Genomic DNA, 21121 nt, shown 5'->3' with positions numbered 1-21121 from the left:
TGGCTCTAGGGCAGAATCCCACTGCTGCCCCCTACCCTGAGGAAAAAAGTCTGTCCACACCCAGTCTATGGGGACTTATGTTCGGGGGGGGTTCAGTTGTCTGCCCAATGGCATCTCCCATTTCCTCTTTGAACCCAACTGAGCTGCACCTCGTGGCCCCCACCTGCACCACCATGCATGAGCTCATTTACAGCTCTGGCTTTTTTAGGGTATTGGCTTGGGCCAGAAGGAAAGGGACTGGCAGAAGACCCAGGGGCCTTCCTTCCCTTGTCCTGCCTACGCACCAGAGACTGGGACACTTGGACCTGGATGGTCTCAGATGGAGTCCTCTGGGGTCATCCTGGGATTGGTAGGATGTGGGAATTAGGGCTCTGGAGGGCGAGTCATGCAGAAAGACCCACTTCCTCAAAGGAGACTCCCAGGCCTCCTAGCCAATGTTTGATTTCTGCACCCCAGATGCACACATTAGTGGGAGATGAAGACACATTGGTCACTGGAGCCCCTAAACTTTTCTGTCAAAGGTTATTTAGGACGGAAGAGAAAACCTCCACTCCTACTCCCCCGCCCCTTCCCGGCCTAGATTCTTCCCTTGCCTAACTGGTCAGTGCGATTGTCCAGGCTGGGGCCAAGCTGTCCAGGGTAGCAGTGAGGCCCTGGAAGGGGGCAGAGAGAAGGTATAGTCCGAGGCACACCATTGAGATGAGACTGCAGAAAGGCTAGAGAGAGATGGGAGATTTGGAATCCAAAAGTTTTAGTGCCCTGTGAAGGGTGGTTGGCCGCGGCAGCTCCCAAGAATGAGAGCTTTTCAATTTGACCACGTCACCCTGTTTCTCCCACGGTCTGAGTCCAGTGTTTTCCCTCCTTCACCCGAGTTGCTGCCATTCCTCATGGGAAGGATGCATCCTGAGTGGCCCCTCTTTATCCCCTCCCCCCATCAGAACCTTGAAAGGGCAGAGAGAAAGGGATTGTGGGAAAAACCCTCCCGTGGGTGTCTGCCAGCCTGGAGCCTGGATTTGAGGTGGTGGGAGAAGGGAGGGGCTGGCTCTGGAATGTGGAAGAGAAGGAATAACTGAACTTTGTGGCTTGGAGAAAGAGGCTGGAGAAGGAGGATTTGAAATAAATTAATTAGGACTTCAGGCTTCTAAAAAAGTGTAGCATAGAAAGGGTACATGTGGCCGTTTTGCAACTCTTCCAATGGCAGAGATGGTTGAGGCTGCAGCTGGAATGACTTAGGTTAGGTATCAGGAAGCACTTCCCAACAAAGGAATGGAGATTGGGAAATGGAGACCACTCTCTGGACAAAAAAAAAAAAAAAAAGCCCATCATTACAGGGACAGAGAAGAGCTGTGAAGCTGAGTCTCAGAGTTTATCGTGACGACTGTCAAGAGGCCTTTCGCGGAAGGACAGTGTAACTCCACACTGCTGTCCCAGTGTTCCTTTCTGCTCTGGGCTTCAGGGGAATTGCCCGAGAGGTAATAAGCATAGTGGTTAAGGACATGGCCTTATAGCCAAGTTGCCTGGGTTTCAATCCTGGTTTTACCACTTCATAGCTACCCAAGTCTCCTCATCTTTACAATGGGGCTAATAATAGTTGTGAGGATTAAAAGAGTCAGTATTTGTAAAGGGTTTGGAATGGCGCTTAGCATGTAGAAAACCAAAAACCAAACCTGTTGCTGTCGAGTTGGTTCTGACTCATAGCAACCCTGTAGGACAAAGGAACACTGCCCCACAGGGTTTCCAAGGCTGTAATCTTTACAGAAGCAGACTGCCATATCTTTCTCCTGTGGAGCCACTACTGGGTTTGAACTGCCAACTTTTCAGTTAGCAGCTTGAGCTCTTAACCACTGTGCCATCAGGACTCCTTAGCATGCATGTAGAAAAAAAAAGTGCAGTTTAATTGCTTGCAATTAGCGTTTTCCCGTCCCTCTGACTGTTCTACTCTGTCATCTTCCCTGGTTCCTGGGCCTTGTACCAGCCCTGCATGTGGTGGTTTCTGGGATTCAGTCCTAAGTCTCTATTCTCCTCCTCTTTACTTTTGTGCAGAGTACCCTTCTAGAGTTTGAGAAGGAGGGAGAACTGTAAAGAAGCTTAACATTGGCTCCTGTCTTCATTTTGATAGGCCGGTCTCCATACTCATAGCCCCTTCTGTCCATAAGTTTTTACCAGGCAGATGTCCTGTGTCAAGTTCAATTTAATAAATGTGAACTGAGCTGTCAAAATTCCCCCAAACAGGCTTTCTTCATTCTCAGCATCTTTCTCTTTCAGTCGAACATATCAGCTTCTCTCTTCCCTCACATCTCACTTCTGTCTCCCACAGCCCTGCTTCTCTCTCTTCCCCTCCTTATCCTGCCTGTTCCTCTCTGCCCAAGTTTCCCCTACAGCTTCCCTCAGGCCTCCCCTTCCTCTGTCACCTGATCAGTTTGTCCATCCCATTGGCCTGGGTGCCCACGGCAGCCTCTTTAACGGCCTCCCTGACTCCAGCCTCTCTGGCTTCTTCATTCCCTCCCTTTATTTCAGCACGGAGTAATTACTGAAATTGTCATCATGAAGCTTCAGTTTGAACTTGCCCCTTCCTTGCCCAGACACCTACGTTGACATCAGATGAAAACTGCTCAACCATAGTCTTTAAGATACATTATGCCTTTTGCCTCCACCCCCTCTAGCACCCCCATCTTCTGGGATGGCCCTATTCAGACCCTGTTCCAGGGAGCATATTCGTCCATAACCTCTGAGCCACACTCCTCTTCCCACTCTGGACCTCACATAGGCCATTCTCTGTCCCATCCCTCCTGCAAATCTCCACCCTCCTACTTCTCTGTTTGCTCTGTCATCTTATAACCTCTTCTCCTCAACATCTTGCTTGTCCCTTGTGTCTATTGCACTGTCCAGGATTCATTGGTGACATTGGAAGGGATATCCTTTCTTCCCCATTAGACTGAGGGCTCCTCTAGGGTAGGGTCTATGCCACGGTCCAATTGGGAATTCCCTGAAGCCAAGGCATCTCTTCTTTCCCTGGACCGCTTGGTATCCAACAAAGGGCTTGACTTCTAAGACACAGGGTGGGCTACTTTCCAGCTTGACTCTAGGGAAAACCTTTCAGATGGCTAATTCTTGGGTGGGTGGGTGGGTGAGGGGGGGAACTCCTGATTTTAGAGGCTTATGTGAGGTTTCTAGGGTAGAGTGTATGTACACCCTATTACTCAGCTCTCTGGGGAACCAAGAGAAACCCTGCTCCTATCAATTGCCCCACCCTGTGGAGATGGTTTCTCCTTGAGCTTAGAAGCAGCAGACCTAGAACTCCCAAGTTCCAGTCCTCTAAGCACTGCTGGCCCAAACACAAAAAACCACGTGACTGTCCCGGCCCTTGGTGCCTCACCCCACAGAGCCTCTCTTCTTGCCAGGGAGGCCTGACTCCTGTCTGATAATGGGCTCGTCAGGAGGGATCTGGAGTGGAAAGAGGAAAAGGTTAGGGTCCAGTCTGGGGCAGCTGCATTGCCTTGAGCATACCTCTGAGAAGTGGCTGCAGCTGGGAGAGCTGTGGGGACACCACCCAAGTGGCATGGTGAGGGCAAGATATAGACCTGGCCTCTCATATTGCATTCTCTCTGGGACTGTCCCCCTCGACTCCACCCCTGATCTCAGTCCCAACTTCTAGACTCAGACACCCACCTTCTCTTCATATCTGAACCTCCCTGGCTGACTCTATAGTAAAAAAAAAAAAAAGACATGGGCAACTGGCAAGAGGAAAGGGAGAGGGTATCTGAGTCTAGAACAGGAGTTCTCAAACTTTTTGATCTTAGGACCTCATTTCACTCTTAAAAATTATTGATGACTCCAAAGAGCTTCTGTTTATGTAGGTTCTATTTCTTGATGGAAACCCTGGTGGCATAGTGGTTAAGTGCTATGGCTGCTAACCAAAGGGTTGACAGGTCGAACCCTCCAGGCTCTCCTTGGAAACTCTATGAGGCAGTTCTACTCTGTCCTTTAGGGTCGCTATGAGTCAGAATCGACTCAGTGGCACTAGGTTTGGTTTTTTGGTTTTATCTCTTGATATTTACTAAGTTAGAAATGAAAATTGAGGCGATTTACAAGTTTTGTTAATTCTTTAAAAAAGAACAATAATAAGCCCGCTGCATGTTAAAATAAATTTTTTAAAAATGAAAACTGTTTTTCTAAACACATATACACACGAAAAATTCAGTAAGAAGAGTGGTGTTATCTGACATTTTTGCAAATCTCATTAATGTCTGATTACTAGGAGACAGTTGGTTTTCATATCTGCTTCTGCTTTCAATGTGTTGCAATATGTCCTCTAGCCTCTGGAAAAGTCCACGGAACACTCACAAGAGAATGAGAGGAAAGAGAAAAATAATGCGTTAGCATTATTATAAAAATAGGTTTGACCTTGTACAGCCTCTGAAAGAGCAAGAACGCCCAGATCCCTGGATCATACTTTGAGAACTGTGGGTTTAGAGGAACCTCAGAAGTTGTTTAGTTTCAGAACCCCAGGTCAATCTGACGACTCCGGCTAATTGTCCACCACTGCCTACAGCCTTTCGAATACTTTCACTAAGAAGGCAGTGTGGGGTGGCGCTCTGGAGGGAGTGCCTGAGCTTGACTCTCAGTTCTACCACTATTAGCTGTGTGACCAAAAAAAAAAATTAACGTTTCTGTGCCTCAGTTTTCTCATCTGTAGAATGGGGCTTTAAGAAGTGCCTACTTTTTAGAGTTGAGAATTAAATGGCACAATACCAGTAAAAGACTGGTCATTAAAAAAAATTTTTTTTTTTTTTTTCTTACCAAATCCCAGAGCCTTGACCCTGAACTCACTGTTCATTGACCCAGAAGGCAAGGAGCTACGGGGTGATCATCCCATGTCACAGAGGGGGATTTCTCAGCCCAGAGAGGGAAAGAGACTTGTGCAAAGTCCCAGGGAAAGTTAATGGGGTTTTTCGGCTCTGAACCCAAAGGAGGAGTTCAAACTCCTAGCCCTACACTTTCTCCACCTGACCCTTTGCGAAAAAAACCAAGATGCTGAGAGGTGGAAGGAAGTTGGCCTTACCTTCCCCCAGCAATCCCAGGTGAGCCATCCAGGGCCTGTAGTAGCAGAACAGCAGGAAGTCTTGAGGGCAGATAGCATGGAGGACTTCCTGAGTCCACAGCAACTGAAAAGAGGACAAAGCAGATCACGAGAATATATTCCTGAACACAGAGTTTTCTGTCTTGCCTTGTGAAAAGAAGTTCTATAAGGTGATCCCCTTACCCAAGGTGGCTGATAGCCTGCTCTCTCTCCAGGGGGCTTACTGGCCCAGGGCCCAGGAAGTCTGATTGAGCGATATGATATTAACTTTCCTGTGGTGGCTCCTCCCTGCTCACTGCCTGCAACCTCTTCCCAGGTCATCGCTCTGCTCTGGCTTACTCGCCACTCCAGGCCCAGGACCCCTCTCTTCTACCCCTCTCCTTTGTGCTGTGGTGCCACAGAGCAGAAAGGGGATCAGTGGTGCTGAAAGTGTTAATGGTGGTAGGGATGGTGCTGGGGCTCCCTGAGCGGGAGATGAGACGGATAAGAGAGGCGGACACGCACATACTAGGGAAGAGCTACTCCTGGATCTTGGCTTTTCAGGCGGAGCTCCTTAGAAGCTTGCACATGGGCAGGGGGCCCTTGTCCCTAATCACTCCTCCTTCCTTCCCGTGTCACTTGCTTCCTCAGCCTCTGAAAGCACAGCAGGTGGCGGATATGAGCGTGTGACCTCAAAGAAGTAGAAGCCCAAATACCCCAAACCCTGAGCACATACCCTTTCTGCATCCTGGGGGTTCAGATCCCACCCCAGCCCTGATAACTCTGAGATATAGCCTCCACCGCAGTCCGGGCTTAGGTTTGAGATCTTGCTGTTTATTGCTCTGTTTTTCCTCTCCCACCCACACAATTCCCTTGAGTAGATGGTAAAACTGAGGCAAAATGTGGGTGGGCTCAGGCTGCCCACGAACTTCTTTCCAGAGTTCAACCTGGGGCCGAGGGGCCTGGTCTCCCACAGTCCCTCCCCCTCCACCCTCCTATCCCTGTGGCTTTTTCCAGAAAGTCCTTTCTGGTGAGTGGCAGGTTTGGAGGCCCTGGTCCAGTCCCCCTCCCCTGCCTCCTGGGCCGTGCCCCCAGGAGAGCCTGTGGGCTGAGATGTCCTCGGGCCCAGGCCTGCCCCACACCCTCCGCCAGCAGCCCCCCAACTCCCGCCCCTGGGCTGTGGGACAGGGAGAGGGCTGAGGGGCTGGCTTGGCATACTAATGTCCAGCCCATTGTCAAAGCCCCTTTGTGCCAGCCAGCTCCATTGAGGCGGCTCCGGGGCGGGCACAATGGGGGCTCTGTCCCCGAGTTCCCCCAAACAGTCACCTGCTTTCAGAGCCTCCCCCCACACCCCCCACCCGCCCCAGTGTCCGGAGGGCCCAGAGTGTGGGGGAGTAGGCCCAGGGCCAGGGGGGATGGGCAGGAGGCTACCCCCCCTCACGGCCTGGACAAGCTGTGGAGATGGGTGGTCAGTGGAGCAGGCTGTGGAGGGGCACCCGGAGGGGAGAGGCTCTGGCTTCTAGGGCGCAGAGGCAGTCTGTGGATGGCGCTGGAATGCGGGTTGGTGAGGCCAGGGAAGGGGAATGGGCACGCACAGCCTGCCCACTTCTGTGCTCCACACACCCGGCGCTGGCCCAGGGCTGCCCATGTCCCCTCCCCTCCCCCACAGGGCACACTCGGGCTCATATATGCAGAGACACACAGGCACATACTCATCTATGCAGCCCCACACACGACTCCCATCCACCCGCCCAGCAGATGACCCAGACACAGTACTGCGACCCAGGCGGCCACGTGTCCGTGCCACCCCCCACACACATATGCACCTGCACACCCACCTCTGCCGGCCTCAGGCACCACCCCCATGCCCTTGCTGCCCCCTGCTGCTCTGACACAGGTTATAACAAGTTTGCACTTGTTGTGACCTCGAGAATGTGGCCCTGGGGCAGGGAACGTCCTGCTGCCCTAGACTGAACCTGCTTATACGTTAACCATGGAGGCAGCCTCCACTTACCTCTGAGCGTGGCTCCCCACCCACACCCAACCACGGAGAATAGGATGGGCCACGACCTCGGCCCAGGGCTGAGCCAAGCACACGGGGCAGGAGCTATGTGTGAGTGACCAAAGCCCAGCCCGCCCAGCACAGGTGCAGCATGACCATCCTTCCACTTGCCCAGGACACTCGGGTACAGCATAGCTCCTCACAGGCCTGTGCAGTAGAGGGGGAAGTTGTCATTTCCTCATTTTATAGAAAGGCTCTGGAAGGTGATATAAAGTGTCCAGGTAGTTAGTGGCAAGGCTGGGACTAGAACAGAGGTCTCTTGCCTCTAGGTTTTTTTGCACCATGTCTCTTCATTTCACTCAGGTGACCCACCCCCATGTGGAATTTTAACAGAGCTGTCTCTTACCCAGCTTCTTGAGAAGGAATGGAGGCTCTGCTGGGGTGGGGAGAAGAACAAGTGGTACAGGAACCTTAAATAGGCGTCTGGGTCGAGAAAGAACCTCAGACGGTCACCTGGATCCTTCCACTACCTCTAGGCACCTACCACCTTTTCTTCCTACTCTCCCACTGGCTCCACTCCTGCTACTGACTTTGGACCAAAGCAGAGAGAACCCCTCTAGCCTTCTTGGCTAGGGTTTAGAGTTTGAGATCTTTATTGATTACAAGGAGTCCCTGGGGGGTGCAAATGGTTAATGCGATAGACTGCTAACCAAAATGTTGGAGGTTCGAGTTTACCCAGAGGTCCTCAGAAGACGGGCCTAGTGATCTACTTCCATAAAATCAGCCGTTAAAAACCCTGTGGAGCACAGTTCTACTCTGACATACATGGGGTCGTTGTGAGTCAGAGTCAACTCGTCAGCAACTGGTTTTTGGTTTATCAACTCTAAGTCCTTCCTGATCTCTGGCTCTGATCTACCCTGCTGATACCCTTACGTCTGTACAAGGATCAGGGCGGGTGTCTATGCCTCGCCTGCTGTTCTGGTCTGGAGCATCTTCTGGCAGTCTGGAGTAGACACCCTCAAAAGGGAAGCCATGGAGGACACACCAGGATCCCAGAGGTGTGAGGGCTGACTGCACAATAGTGCTGGGATCTGGGGTGGTAGGTGGGGTCACAGCTGCAGAAACTCCATAGAGAGGGAGCTAGGTTGACATTACTTCTGCTCATCTTCAAATATCATTGAACACACATCTCCATGATGTTTCCCTGAGGTCAGAATTGTACAGGAGAACCCCGGACCCTTCTACTCTGCCTCTGTCTCCCACTCCTTACCTAGAATGCTCCCCCTCTGGCTGCTGGGTTCAGCTTCATCCTCTCTGGCTTCTTTAATGCATGAACACGCCTGTCCCAGCCCTTATACTCTGAGGTGGTTCTTCTGCCTCCAAATGGCCTCTCCAAATACTAGGGAAAGAGCCTTCCCAAAGTATAGCTTCAACTCTTCTTGCTGTACTCAGGGCAGTTCATTATGGCAGGTGAGAAGGCAGTGAGACCCTTATCTCTGAATATAATTCTGTATCTGGTCAGTGGTTTCGTGCCCCAGCCCCATCCTTATCAAGTGAGGAATGTGGATAAGGAATACTTGGAAACTGAGGAAGGAGGGCAGAGAGAATCCCTCCCAGGAGTGACTGTAGAGCCCCTAGCCTCCTCCGTGTAAGGCTCGGAGGTTGCTCTTCGTGTGTGGAACCAGGAGCCCTGAGAAGGAAAGGGAAATGAGGGGATACCTGTCAGGGAAGTTATCTCAATTTCCGGAATACACATTATAGGTTCAGAGTACCATCTCTACCAAGGGTAAAAATAAGAATAAATTGTTTAGGCAGCAGCAGGTAAATTTAAGCTTAACAGGAAGAACTTTCTGGGTATAAGGTATTGCCTAGGTAAAGGGAGGAGAGTCCCTGGGTGGCGCAAAGGGTATGTGTGCTGGGCTACTCACCGAAAGGTTGAAGGTTCAAGTCCACCCAGAAGTGCCTTAGAAAAAAGGCCTGGTGGTCTATGTCTGAAAACATAAGCCACCGAAAACCCTATGAAGCAGATTTCTGCTCTGATACACATGGGGTTGCCATGAGTTGGAATCGAACCAAAACCAAGCCAAATCCAGTGCTGTTGAGTCGATTCCAACTCATAACGATCCTAGAGGACAGAGTAGAGCTGCCCCATGAGTTTCCAAGGAGTGCCTGGCGGATTTGAACAGCCAGCCTTTTGGTTAGCAGCCATAGCACTTAACCACTACGCCACCAGGATTTCCAGTTGGAGTTGACTCAAGGACAATTGGTAAAGGTCAACGGGAGGAACAGAGAGAGGTGGAGAATTCACTATCTCTGATAAGGAGAGGGCCACCAGTAGTCCCCCACTGAGCAAATGCTAGTTGGCCTGGGAGATAGCTTGAATGACCCTTGGAACCTGGGGGGGCTGTGGGATGTTCTACTGTCTCAAAGGAACTCCCGGGACCATTTTCACAGCCCCCAGCAGAGAGCATCACTGAATGTGTCCCCTCCTCCTGGGCCCTGCTATTTGCTGTTTATTGTGGCTCCTCTTGGCATATTTCTGGGCCAGCTGCTGCGGGAGGGGTTGGGAAGGCCCCCTGAGACCTGCCGGGTGGGAGGGGCACAACCTATACATACTGGGCTACCGCTGGTGATGTGGTGATGGCTGGGGGAGAGCTCAGTGGGGTCATGTTCCAAGGTTGACTCCACACCACTGACCCTTCAGGACTCCAGGGTGGAGAAAAGGATCTTATAGGAAAGCAGAAGTTGGAATGAGGAAGAAGGCCAGGGTTATTGCTCTGATTCCCATATAAAATAACATCTGTTACTACCTAGCTGTGTGATTTTGGGAAAGTTATCCAGCTTTTCTAGGCCTTGGCTTCCTCTTCAGTAAAATGGGGGGATTAAACCAGATGACCACTAATGGCCTCCTGGCCCCAGCGTTCTATGACACACCACACTGGCGAGATGATGGGCACAGACTTTGGTTTACGCAGCCTTGGGTTCACTGCTTACTTATAGACATCCTGGGCACGTTAGCTAACCTCTCAAAGTCCTGGATTCCACGCCACCCATAAGAGGGCTGCACTTGGGGCCCTCCCGTTGACACAGTGGCTGCAACAATGCTCTCAAGCATAACAACGATTTTGAGATTGGCAAAGGACCGGGCAGTGTTTCGTTCTGTTGTACACGGGGTCACTATGAGTCGGAACCGACGCAATGGCACCTAACAACAACAACAAGAGGGCAATGGTATTACCGACCTCCCAGGGAGGATAGGATGATGTGGTGCCTGTAAACACTCAGCACAATACCTGGCATCTTGTACAGGCAGAGACAGAGGAAGTTCGTGGTGCTGTGGGAACACAGAGGAGGGGCATTAACCTACACTGCGATGGGGACCTCCAGGAAGGCTTCCCAGAAAAAGTGGCATCTCAGCTGGGGCCTGGAGGAGGAGTAAAAATTAACTAAGCAAGTGGGGAGGGGAAGTGTGGGCCCCAGCATTTGCAAAGAACAAGAATAAACTGCTTAGGCAGCAGCAGGTAAATTTTAGCTCAACAGGAAGAACCTTCTGGGTACAAGGCATGACCTAGGAAAGGTGGGGGAGGGGAGGCCCTTGGATAAGGAAAAGCCTGGCCTGTTCTGGAGCTGAGAGCCATTTAGTGTGGCTGGAAGGTAAAGAGGTGCATGACAGGGGAGCAGGGGGATGACAGAGGATGCTGACGCTAGACTCTGTCCCACCTACAACTCTAGGGACTTTAGCAATGGGGTCCCTTGGGTTCCATCTTCCTTTCCTTAATTTTCCTTCTCCCTCTCTGCCAAGACTCAGTCTTCCTGTCTTTGGATAGGGAGTGTCACACAGGCACAAGGAAGCACTGGGCTCCACAGAAGGACCTGGTTGGTCCAGGGAGAAGCTCCGAGTCCAGAGTCCTCAGGCCTGCAGCTGTCTGCCTCTCTCCTTTCCCACTATGAAAGAGGGAGTCTACTTCCCTTTTGGACTTCTCGCACTGAGGCACTTCTGCTAAGCATGGGGTACCCTTCGTGAGCCTCATTTTCCCTAGTGGCCACCCTCACTCTAGAGAGTCGGGGAATGTTGATGGCAATGGGGCTGGGGACAGCTTGGAGTGAGGACTGAGGGAAACTAAGATGCCTTTTCAGCTTAGAGGAAAAGCTAATGGGGAGACTGAGTCAGTGCCCCCAAGTGTCCAAAAGTTGAAGCTGCAATGGGAAACTCAGAGGAAGGACTTCCCAATAATCATTAGGGATGTCCCTCACTGGAAAGCAGCCCCGGTGGCTCAGATGGCTGCTAACTGAAAGGTCGAGGTTTGATTCGACTCAGGGGCTCCTCAGGAGAAAGACTGGCAATCTGGTTCCGTAAAGATTACGGCTAAGAAAACCCTATGGGGCAGTTCTGCTCTGCCACATGGGGTGTTTCTGAGCCAAATTCGACTCAACGGCAGCTAACGACAACAGTACACACTGGAAAAGGGGCCCGAGGGAAGAAAAAGTAATGTAGAGCATCAATCCTAGAAGTTCTTTTAAATAAAACAAGACCTAGGCAAAGCTCTATACCAGGCACTGAGGAGGACACAGAGTGAACAAAACACAGGTTACGAATTGGTTCAGAAAAGATTCTCCTGTTTGGGAAGGTGGGGATGGCCCTTCCTGGGAGGAGCAGGGGCGGACATAATGAGCCCTATGTGGGCTCCCCTGGGGGTACTTCCACACTGGTGAGTGACTCTTCTGGCTCCTCCTGCCCCCACACTGCCTCTTAGGCCCCCGACCGACTAGGTCTAAGACCTCCTTCATCACTAGCCCGCACACCTTATAAGATCACAGACGAGAAAGTATACAGCTGGATGGAGTCTGCCTCCCTCTTTTCTCTCACGTGGGCAATAACATGGCCCCCTTGGGCTCTGGTACCCCAAGGAGCAGGTCCTATCAGCTTGGCCCCTTTTTAGTTTCCCAGACTCTGGTGACAGATCTGGTGGCACATCAGTGGCTCACTGGCCTCCACCCCAAGAGCCTTATCTCCCTCCCTGGACCTGGCCATCTTGGGCTTTGAGAAGCCTGCCAGCTGCCTGGAGCCACTGAGGCTGGGACACACGGGGAGGGCAAGGGGTTGAAGGGCAGTAACTGAGGAACTTAGCTCTATTCAATATCCCTCACCACACACCTTCCCCACCTCTTGGCAGGTTGAGAAGGTTTTGGAGGGAGCGAATCATCAGGAGGTGGGGTGAATGAAGATACCCACTGCAGTCGGGTCAATGCCAACTCATGGCGCCCCTACAGGACAGAGTAGAGCTGTCCCATAGGGTTTCCAAGGCTGTGGAAGCAGACTGCCACATCTTTCTCCTACAGAGCGCCTGGTGGGTTTGAACTGCCGACCTTTCAGTTAACAGCCATGTATTGAACCACTGCACCACCAGGGCTCCTTGGGATGAAGACTAGTGAGTTGGAACCCCCCTCCCACTCTAGAGTAATATTAAATCCTACCCCACAAATCACTGTTACCCTAGAGAGAGGAAGGGAGTAGGAGAAATAGGGCAGTGACGCAGCTGTAGCATCATCAAGCCCACGGGGGTGTGGGAGACAGTGCAAGTGCAGTGGCCACTGGGCTTGGAGTCAGAAGCTCTGAGTGGCCGTTAAATAAATGCAGGCAACTTACTTTACCTCTCTGAGCTTTTGTTTCTCTAATTCAGTAGATATTTTTTTTTCTTCATCTGCAAATTAGGATAATAGTAGTCTTATATTTGCATAAGAGCCTTACAGGTTTCACATGCTTTATTTTGTGTAATCCTGACCACACAATGTCTCCTTGGATGAGCAAACTGAGCCCTAGAGAGATTAAGAGACTGACTGAAGTTCCCGTAGCTAGTAAATGACACAGACCAGGGTGGCAAAGAGTGGGAAAGAAGAATAGGGACTTTTGGCTATAACCCAGACCTGCCAGGATAACAAATAGGTTCCATTTGTTAAGCCAACTCCATTTGATTGAAAATGGCTCTCTATCACTGTGTTGAGAAAAATTTTGAGATTCAGCCAGAAAAAAAGTACTATGATAAGTTAGTGATATCTGCTTGGCGGGGGGTATGGTGGCCCACATATTGTATGTTTGACATCCCTGACCCAGAATCAGAGCCATGGATTTCAAGTTTAAGTCCTTCCTCTATACGAATTAATTAGGTTAAGTTCAAAGGCACCAGTTTAAAAGGATGAGTAAGATATACAGTGTCTGCCTTCAGAGAGCTCACAGTCTACTGAGAGGAATGGAGGCGTGCCGTGTTGACGATGTGGCAAAATGTCCCAGGAGCACTAATGGAAAGTAAATGCTTCTACCTGGGAGTCTAGGGAGGGCCCCACACAGAGAGGGTGTTGGAACAGAGCCTTGAAGGACGAAAAAGACTTTGAAGGGAAGAGATGGGGGGATGCTGGGAGGCAGGAAGACAGCAATCTAGGCAGAGGGAAATGCATGAGCAAAGGCGTGGAGACAGGCAAGTGGGGTGCAGGCCACGTTCGATGAATGGAAGATAGTTCTACATGGCCAGAATATGGGGTGCATGAAGTATAGACTGTGCAAAGTAAGGTGGAGTCAGATGGTAAAGGATTTTGAATGCCATGTCAACACATTGGGGCTTCATCACAAAAGCTGTGGGCACTCATTGAAAGATTTAAAGCTGGGAGTGACAAGATGGGATTGTGTTGTAGAAAGGCACTCTGACAGCTGAGAGGGAAGGAGTGAGGAAGGTGAGCCTGGGGGCTGGAGGACCAGGAGATCATTGCAACATATCAGGTGAAAGAGAACAGGAGACTGAACTAGGGCAGTCTCGGAGGGGATGGAGAGAAGGCCCATAAAGGCAGGATTGACAAGACCTTAGTGACCAACTAAGGAGTCCCAGTGGTGCAGTGGCTAAGCACTCAGCTGCTAACCAAAAGCTTGGCAGTCAGAACCCACCAGTGGCTCTGTGAGAGAAAGATGTGGCAGTTTGCTTCTGTAAAGATAACAGCCTTGGAAACCCTATGGGGCAGTTCTACTCTGTCCTGTAGGGTGACTCTGAGTCAGAATCAATGGCAATGCATAGTGACCAATTGGAGTTTCTGGATGGTGCAAAGGGTTGGTGGTTCAAATCCACCCAGAGGTGCCTCAGGAGAGAGTCCTGGTGATTTACTTCTAAAAAATCAGCCAGTGAAAACCCTACGGAGCATAGTTCTACTCTGATACACATGGGGTCACCACGAGTTGGAAATGACTCAACGGCAACCGCTTACTGGTAGTGACCTACTGGTTCAGGGCAAGAGAGAAAACAGGGATGGCTCTAAGGTTTCTATCTTGGGTATCAACTGGATTCTTTGAACAAGAGGGGAAATACAAAAGGGACTTTCTTTTGAGGAGGGAGGACATGAGTCTGAACACATTAAAGTTGCAATGCTCTAGATAGGGGGAGCCTGTAAGTACTTAGACACACAAGGCAGAGGTCAGGTGGAAACCATGGAGTGGTTAGAACAGCTGAGCGAGGGAGAGAAGAGCAGTTAGAGATGAGAGCCAAGGATGGGTCCCTGAGGCACACCAGCATTTACGGGGGAAAGGAGAGATGACAGTAAGGAAGGAGTATCCCAAGTAAACAGAGAGGCAGAGAGAGAACCTGGAGAACATAATTTCAGAGAGTAACGATGAGACTCTCCATGTATTTAGTGCTTTACAACTCATGAAGTGCTCCTGCGTATCTGGTCTCATTCAGTTCTCTCATCACCTCTGTGAAGTACGCATTAAAAAAAACAAAACAAAACGCATTATTAGACTTTTTTAGGATAAAGGAAATGGAAACTCCCTGGACCAGGGGTTAAATTGATTTGTCCCAAATCATGAAGCCTAGAAGTGGTAAAGCCACTTAATGGGTAGCCAAGGTCTACAAAGCCAGAGGATTTCCACCATATTGCAATCAAAGCCAAAGGAGGAAAGAGTGTCAAGAACGGACAGGCTTGTCATCAGTTGCAAATGCTGTAGAGACTGTTGGGGTTGAGGACTGAGAAAATGTCCTTGGATTTAATGATTGGAAGGTCAGCTGTGATCTTGGAGTGAGCTTCCTGCAGCTTTAACTGCCACCTACTGTGGCTGTGTGGATCGAATGTAATTGTTTCTAAAATGTTTTGTAAACCACTACTATTAACGGTTGTCATACAGCCCATTCTGGCTCATGACAACCTATGTGTGTCAAAGTAAATGTGCCCCGTAGGGTTTTCAATGGCTGATTTTTTGGGTGTAGATTTCTAAGCCTTTCTTCTGAGTGCCTCTGGGGGGACTTGAAGCACCAACCTTTCAGTTAGCAGCCAAATACATTAACCATTGGCACTGCACAGGCAGTCTGCTTTGTAAACTACCAAAAAACCAAACAAAACCCACTGCCATCGAGTCGATTCCAACTTACAGTGACCCTATAAGACAAAGTAGAACTGCATCGTAGGGTTTCCAAGGCTGTAAATCTTTACGGAAGCAGAGTGTCACATCCTTCTCCCACTTAGTGGCTGGTAAGTTCATACTGCTGACTCTTTGGTTAGCAGCTAAGTGGTACAACCACTGCGTCACCAGGGCTCCTTTGGAAACTACAGAGCCCCATATTTTGAAAGTGGTTGTTGTTACTATTATTTTTCTTCTTATTAAATATTATTAGATCGAACCATTTGAAATTGCCAATATGGGACCCATTTTTTTAAACTGGCAATTTCATATGGTTCAACCTAATAATAAATAAAGGGAGTGGGCTGGGGTGAGGTGGGGGTAGTGAGAGCCTAGGAGAGAAGGCAAGCTCCGTGGGACTGGGGAGCCCTGACCCCTGGTGGTGGAGAGGGAAATCTTCAGCACAGAGTGGAGCGTGGCAGGGACCCGATGAAACTTAAAATTTGCAGGAGCCTCCCCTTCCCTTCCCCCCCCGCCCCCCCACTCATCTTCAGCCTTGCTAGCCCCCTCCGCTGAAGCCCAGCCAAGATGAGGGATGGGATGAACTCTACCAAAGGGACTCAGTCTGGAAGAATACTTCTAACCTCTCTACTAAGATGACCCCCTCAACCAGTATATCTTTGGAGATCAGTTGGGTATAGATTGTCCTTATGGAGAATCCCAGGAGCTTAGGCCAGGTGGCAAATGCTTGTAGATCCAGGGTAGAGCTGATACATGAAGACAAGGTCGTCCACAGACATCTTGTTCCTCACCCTGATTCTACCTAACCCAGCCCAGACCCTCGGAGGAGATTCCCCAAGCGTCCTAGGGAACTTTTCAGTATCTCACGTCTTACCAGGGACTTCTTCCTGTGTATGCCATTGCCTCCAGCTGGATCTTAGCACTGATCTTTCTGGCTCTTGAGTCGAGGGGAGGAGGGGTGGTTAACATCTCCAAGTAGATGTTACCAGCACCTTCAGAGGTAAGGACCCAGATGGGGCTGAGTGAGGAGGCTCCAGATTGCTGGAGCAGTGGCTGGGAAGACAGCGGTTCGGACTCCGTCAGATGAACTCTGCACAGTGCCAAGCTCCTCACAAAGGACTGGCCCCCCACTGAGCCCAGAGGGTGGGTAGAAGCAGATACTGTGGCCAGGTGATGACTTAGGGAGGGGTTTGCAGGGGGCAGGGTGAGGGGTTGAGTTGGCAGGTACATTAAAGAGGCAGTGCCAGGAAGTCCTCTCCCTCTCCAGCCTGGGAAAGAGGGGTCCCCAAGATGCCACCCTCTGGGTAGTTTTCTACAGGAACACTGATCCCTTCTTGCAGGGGACAGAAAGCACTGCCTGGGGATTGGGGTGAGGGAAGGGGAAGTGGCCCTGATCAGCCCACACTGGCAGCAGGAGTGGTGTCTGGACTGAGGAGAACATCTGACATGGCCCCATCTCTTGTCCCTCCCTCTTGACCGGAAAACACACAGGGGGGTCAGAAGGGCCAGACAGAGGTCACAGGCTCCCAGGAAATCCTTTGAAGGCTTTTATCCTTTCTTTTAATCAGACTATGAGAGCTTTCCAAACGTTGACACAAGGGAAGAAAAGCCTATTCTTCCCTGGGCCAGGACCTTGGTGTCAGGCTGGGGCTAGAGGATGGGAGGGAAAGGGGCAGGAGACCAGGGGGCGGGGGATACGGGCAACAGTGACTCAGCTGGGAAGTCGGGCCTTGGGCACACACATTGGCCTCTCTTTCCTCACCTCAAGATTTGTGTGCATCTGGCTCCATTTCTAGTTGTTTATTCTCTTGGGGGCAGGGCAGGAGGGAGATTAATGAATAAAGACATCGAGTTTGAAAGGAACCCCAAACCCAACTCCATTCTTCTTTCAACCTTGAGGGCTTACATAATCCCACAGTGCTTTTCTTACTGACCTTCATCTTAGACGCCTCTCCTTTCTCTTCTCTTCCTCTCATTAAGAACACTTGGAAGCCTAGAAATGCCTCATTTCAGTGCAGCTGATCTCCTTCTGGAGGCCTCTAAAGTCAGAACTCCCTATTCAGGTTGGAACTGGCATCCAATGAAGAGATGATATGGTTGGTGACAGGAGGCTGAGTAGCTACTTCCTCCCTCCACCAAGGCCAGTGGGAAAAACAGGAGCTGCTGCAGCAGGAGGAACTCAGGCTAGACATACAGTTTTAAAGCAGGCAGTGATCTTATGAATTCTCGAACACAGAGCCTCCCAAATTTACCCAGCAACTCATTCTGAAACGCAAGGAGAGGGAACTTACGCCCCAGAAGATACAAAGGGTTAGCCACAAACTGCCAGATACACACGTTGGGGATCTTTGAAATCTGTTTTGTCTTTAGAATCATGCAAATTTTTCGTTCTACTCTATAATACATTTTTTTGTTTAATATTAAAATAATATTTTCCCTCAAAATCTTTAAGTAAAACTGATACTTCAGGAAAAATTAAATTTATCCCATGGCTTTGCATACCTTCTGGCACATTGGTACATGTCCTGCTCTGGGAAGTCTGGAGTGAATGTAACCTCCTTACTTCACAATTAAGGAGATAAAGGCCTGAGAGGTTTAGTGACTTGCCCAAGGTCTCAGCTAGTCAGTGGCAGAGTTCAGATTTGTACCTAAGTCTTTTGCTTCCCTGTCCGGCACACTTTCCACCAGGCAATGTGGCCTCTTAGCTCCTAGCAGGGTCTGAAACATCCTTGTGCCTGAGTCTCTCCTTCATATCCAGAATGCTATACATGAGCACGGACCTTGCTTAGCTGTCTAGGATACGTGTGGGCTTAGAGACCAGCCTGGCCTCAGGTTCTGAGGCTGATAGTACTCAAAACCTCCCTCTCTGTGTACAGGGCTCTCTCGACACATAGCACTTGAGCATGACGGATAGATACTGGGACAGTGAGCAGGTACTGTAATTTGCTATTTTTATCCACCTGTTTATTTATCTATACCCAACAAGTGACTGGTTCAGGAATACCTTCAAACCTAAAATAAAAGACCTGGAGATCTGCTCCTGTAAAATTTTTCAGCTTGGGAAACCTTACGGGGCAGTTGTACTCTGTTCTATCGGGTTCTTATAAGTTGGAATTGACTCAACAGCACACAACAGCAAAAACGGTTAGTTTATTAGAATTTCTACACGTATAAGGAAAGACAGAAAACACCAGAAGAGAAAATATCATCAAGAAGGAGGAGTGAGAGGGCCCTAAGATGAGAGGCTCTGGACCAGAGTGAAGTTCCATTCATCCTGCTCAGGATAATAGCTTCCATATCTCCTCAGCCCTGCTGTAGGATGGAGCTCGTTCCTGATTCACTGAGATTGGCCCCTATGGCTGCAGGAGTACAGGACTGTCACCACAGGTTAGTAATCCCCAGCTACTCACTCATCACTCATAAAATATGTCTTGAGCACCTACTATGAGCTAGCACCTACGCTGAGCTCGTCTTTAGGGTAACTGAGATACATTATGCGTGGATCCTTCTTTCAATAGCTTATTTGTAGTAGAAGACAAACGATATGCCACATACCAAGAGATATGCCATAAAAGGTGTTGTTGTTGTTAGGTGCTGTTGAATTGGTTCCAACTCATAGTGACCCTAAAGGACAAAGTAGAACTGCCCATAAGGTTTCCAAAGAGCGTCTGGTGAATTCAAACTGCCAACCTTTTGGTTAGCAGCCTGAGCTCTTAACCACTGCATCACCAGGGCTCCATAAAAGGTGTTGTGGATATGTATGTACATATATGAAAACTCAGAAAAGGGAGATATTACTTACAACCATGGGGATTAGAGAAGACCTCATGGGAGAAGGGCCACTAGACTTGGGCTCTGAAAGGTGAGAGCTGAATATGTAGAGGCAAGAGAAATGGGAGGCCAGGAAGAGAGAAGAGCATCAACAGTCACATGAAGGCAGGAAGGCATGTGGTAGGTAAAGAGAGCAGGGAATATTGGTTTGCCTGCAGCTTGTCACAGGAGAGAAGTGGTAGGAAAGAAGGCTGGAAAGGAGGTTTAGAAGCAGATCATGGAAAGCCCTTATGTCAGACTGAGTTTGGCCTTTTTTTTTATAATGAGGAGACATGACCATGTTTTGGGGCTGGGGAAGGCACTGAGGCAGTTATAGTGTGATGAGAAGCACGTGGGCTTGGGAGACAGAGGGCCCGATCATGAGTTCAGTTCTACAATTTAGCGAATCACTTCATCTCTCCGAACCTCAGTTTCCTTATTCATAAAATAAGGATTATAATCTTAATTCCCCATAGGAATGCCCTGAGAACAAAATGCAAAAGTGCTTTGTATAGTACTGGATAAAGGTTGGTTCATTGATTCCTGATCAGAGGTGTAATTGAGGAAGAGTAATCCAGCAGCAGTGTAGGATGGATCTGAGGAGAGAAAGAATGGAGATAGGAGATGAGTAGAAGGCTGATGCATTGACTCAGCCAAGGTATTAAAGACATGAAGTAAGACGGTAAGATGAAGGGGAGGAGACACAGGCAATAAATCCACAGCACGTGGCATCAGATGAATGCTGGGATGAAGGAGGAAGAGTTTGAGAGGATCCCAAAATTTTGAGTGTGGGTAACTGGGAGGATGATGGCACCATTAACTCTTTAGGGAACCAAAGAGAGGGAGCAGGTAGAAGAAGAAAGGGGATTTGTTAGTATTTGCAAATGAATGCATTTGAGGTACTGGTGGCATACAGAGGTATCAACTTAGTTATAATTCCGGCTGTTAGGATCCCAAAGCTGCTTTCTGTCAAATTGCTTTTGCCACAGAGAAAATATATAAAGCTCTTTCCTCACAGTCCCTTCCTTGCCCCTCCATCCCCACAGGTTTTGGGAGAATGTGCACAGCTTTTTCCTTCCCCCTCCACCTGCTGCCCCTGGGAGGCAGCTGAAGCAATTTTTCTACTCCCCCAGTTTAGCACAGTCACTCCAATACCCCATAGCTACCTACAAGGCTCATTCTCCCTCTCCACCCTCCTGCAAAGGGGACAGTTGACCCAGATGAGAGCTGGGACTGATGTCCTGGGACTTTCTTTCTCCCACCGTTTGGAAGAGGTGTTTGAAACCTCTGTAGCATTAGTGAAGCCAGGTAAACTTGGGTCCCCTCCCACTCCACCATGGCTCTGCCTGAAGGTCTCTGTAAGCTAGGTGTCTCCTGTGAGGTGCTCCAAGGCTGCAGCCTTCACTGGGGCCTCAGCTGTCCACATTAAGCAGATTTACTCAGTCTGTCTTACAAACTGTACTAGGCTTGGGGGAACTGATGAAAGTCATAGTTCTGGGCCTCAAATTAAGAGCTCATGGATGGTCAACAAACCATTTCAAAGCATTATGATGTTTTGAAATAGGAACAACACAAGATCATGTTCGTAAACCTGTACTAGGGTGGAGTGGTGGGGGGCAGAGAAGATGAACTATTTTTTTGAGAGCACCAGGAAAGCCTTCAAAGAGGGTAACTAACACTTGATCTAAGTTTTGAAAGATAAGCAGGAGGTCGTCAGGTTGGCACAGAGTGGGGCAGTGGAAAAGTACGCCCAAAGGTAGAAAGGAATGAAACCGTGAGGCTCTTTACAGGGCTGGAGTCTGAGGTACCTGTGGAGGATTGTCAAGAGTAAAGGGAAGAAGCAAATGAAGACCAA

General features: G+C 49.6%; 2 protein-coding genes across 6 annotated transcripts in view; one reads left to right on the top strand and one right to left on the bottom strand.

Moving 5' to 3' along the window:
* KCNJ9 (potassium inwardly rectifying channel subfamily J member 9) overlaps nucleotides 1–21121 on the bottom strand; it is a 63864-nt gene that overhangs the window by 21023 nt on the left and 21720 nt on the right. For 3 of the 5 annotated variants that reach the window (XM_049880950.1, XM_049880947.1, XM_049880946.1), the window contains exon 2: nucleotides 5063–5165. In XM_049880950.1, the coding sequence (XP_049736907.1) occupies nucleotides 5063–5140 (78 nt within the window). In that variant the 5' untranslated portion in view covers nucleotides 5141–5165. Of the gene's footprint in view, nucleotides 1–5062; nucleotides 5166–5584; nucleotides 5714–17390; nucleotides 17729–21121 lie in introns of those variants that run through there. The other 2 variants (XM_049880948.1, XM_049880949.1) reach the window with 2 other exon arrangements.
* The window catches only part of KCNJ10 (potassium inwardly rectifying channel subfamily J member 10), a 34485-nt gene that overhangs the window by 1924 nt on the left and 11440 nt on the right, over nucleotides 1–21121 (top strand). The gene's annotated exons all lie outside the window — the stretch shown is intronic.

Source organism: Elephas maximus, chromosome 3 (assembly GCF_024166365.1).
Source record: "Elephas maximus indicus isolate mEleMax1 chromosome 3, mEleMax1 primary haplotype, whole genome shotgun sequence".
In the NCBI taxonomy this organism is placed as follows: domain Eukaryota; kingdom Metazoa; phylum Chordata; class Mammalia; order Proboscidea; family Elephantidae; genus Elephas; species Elephas maximus.
This window is presented reverse-complemented; position numbering and strand designations above follow the sequence as displayed.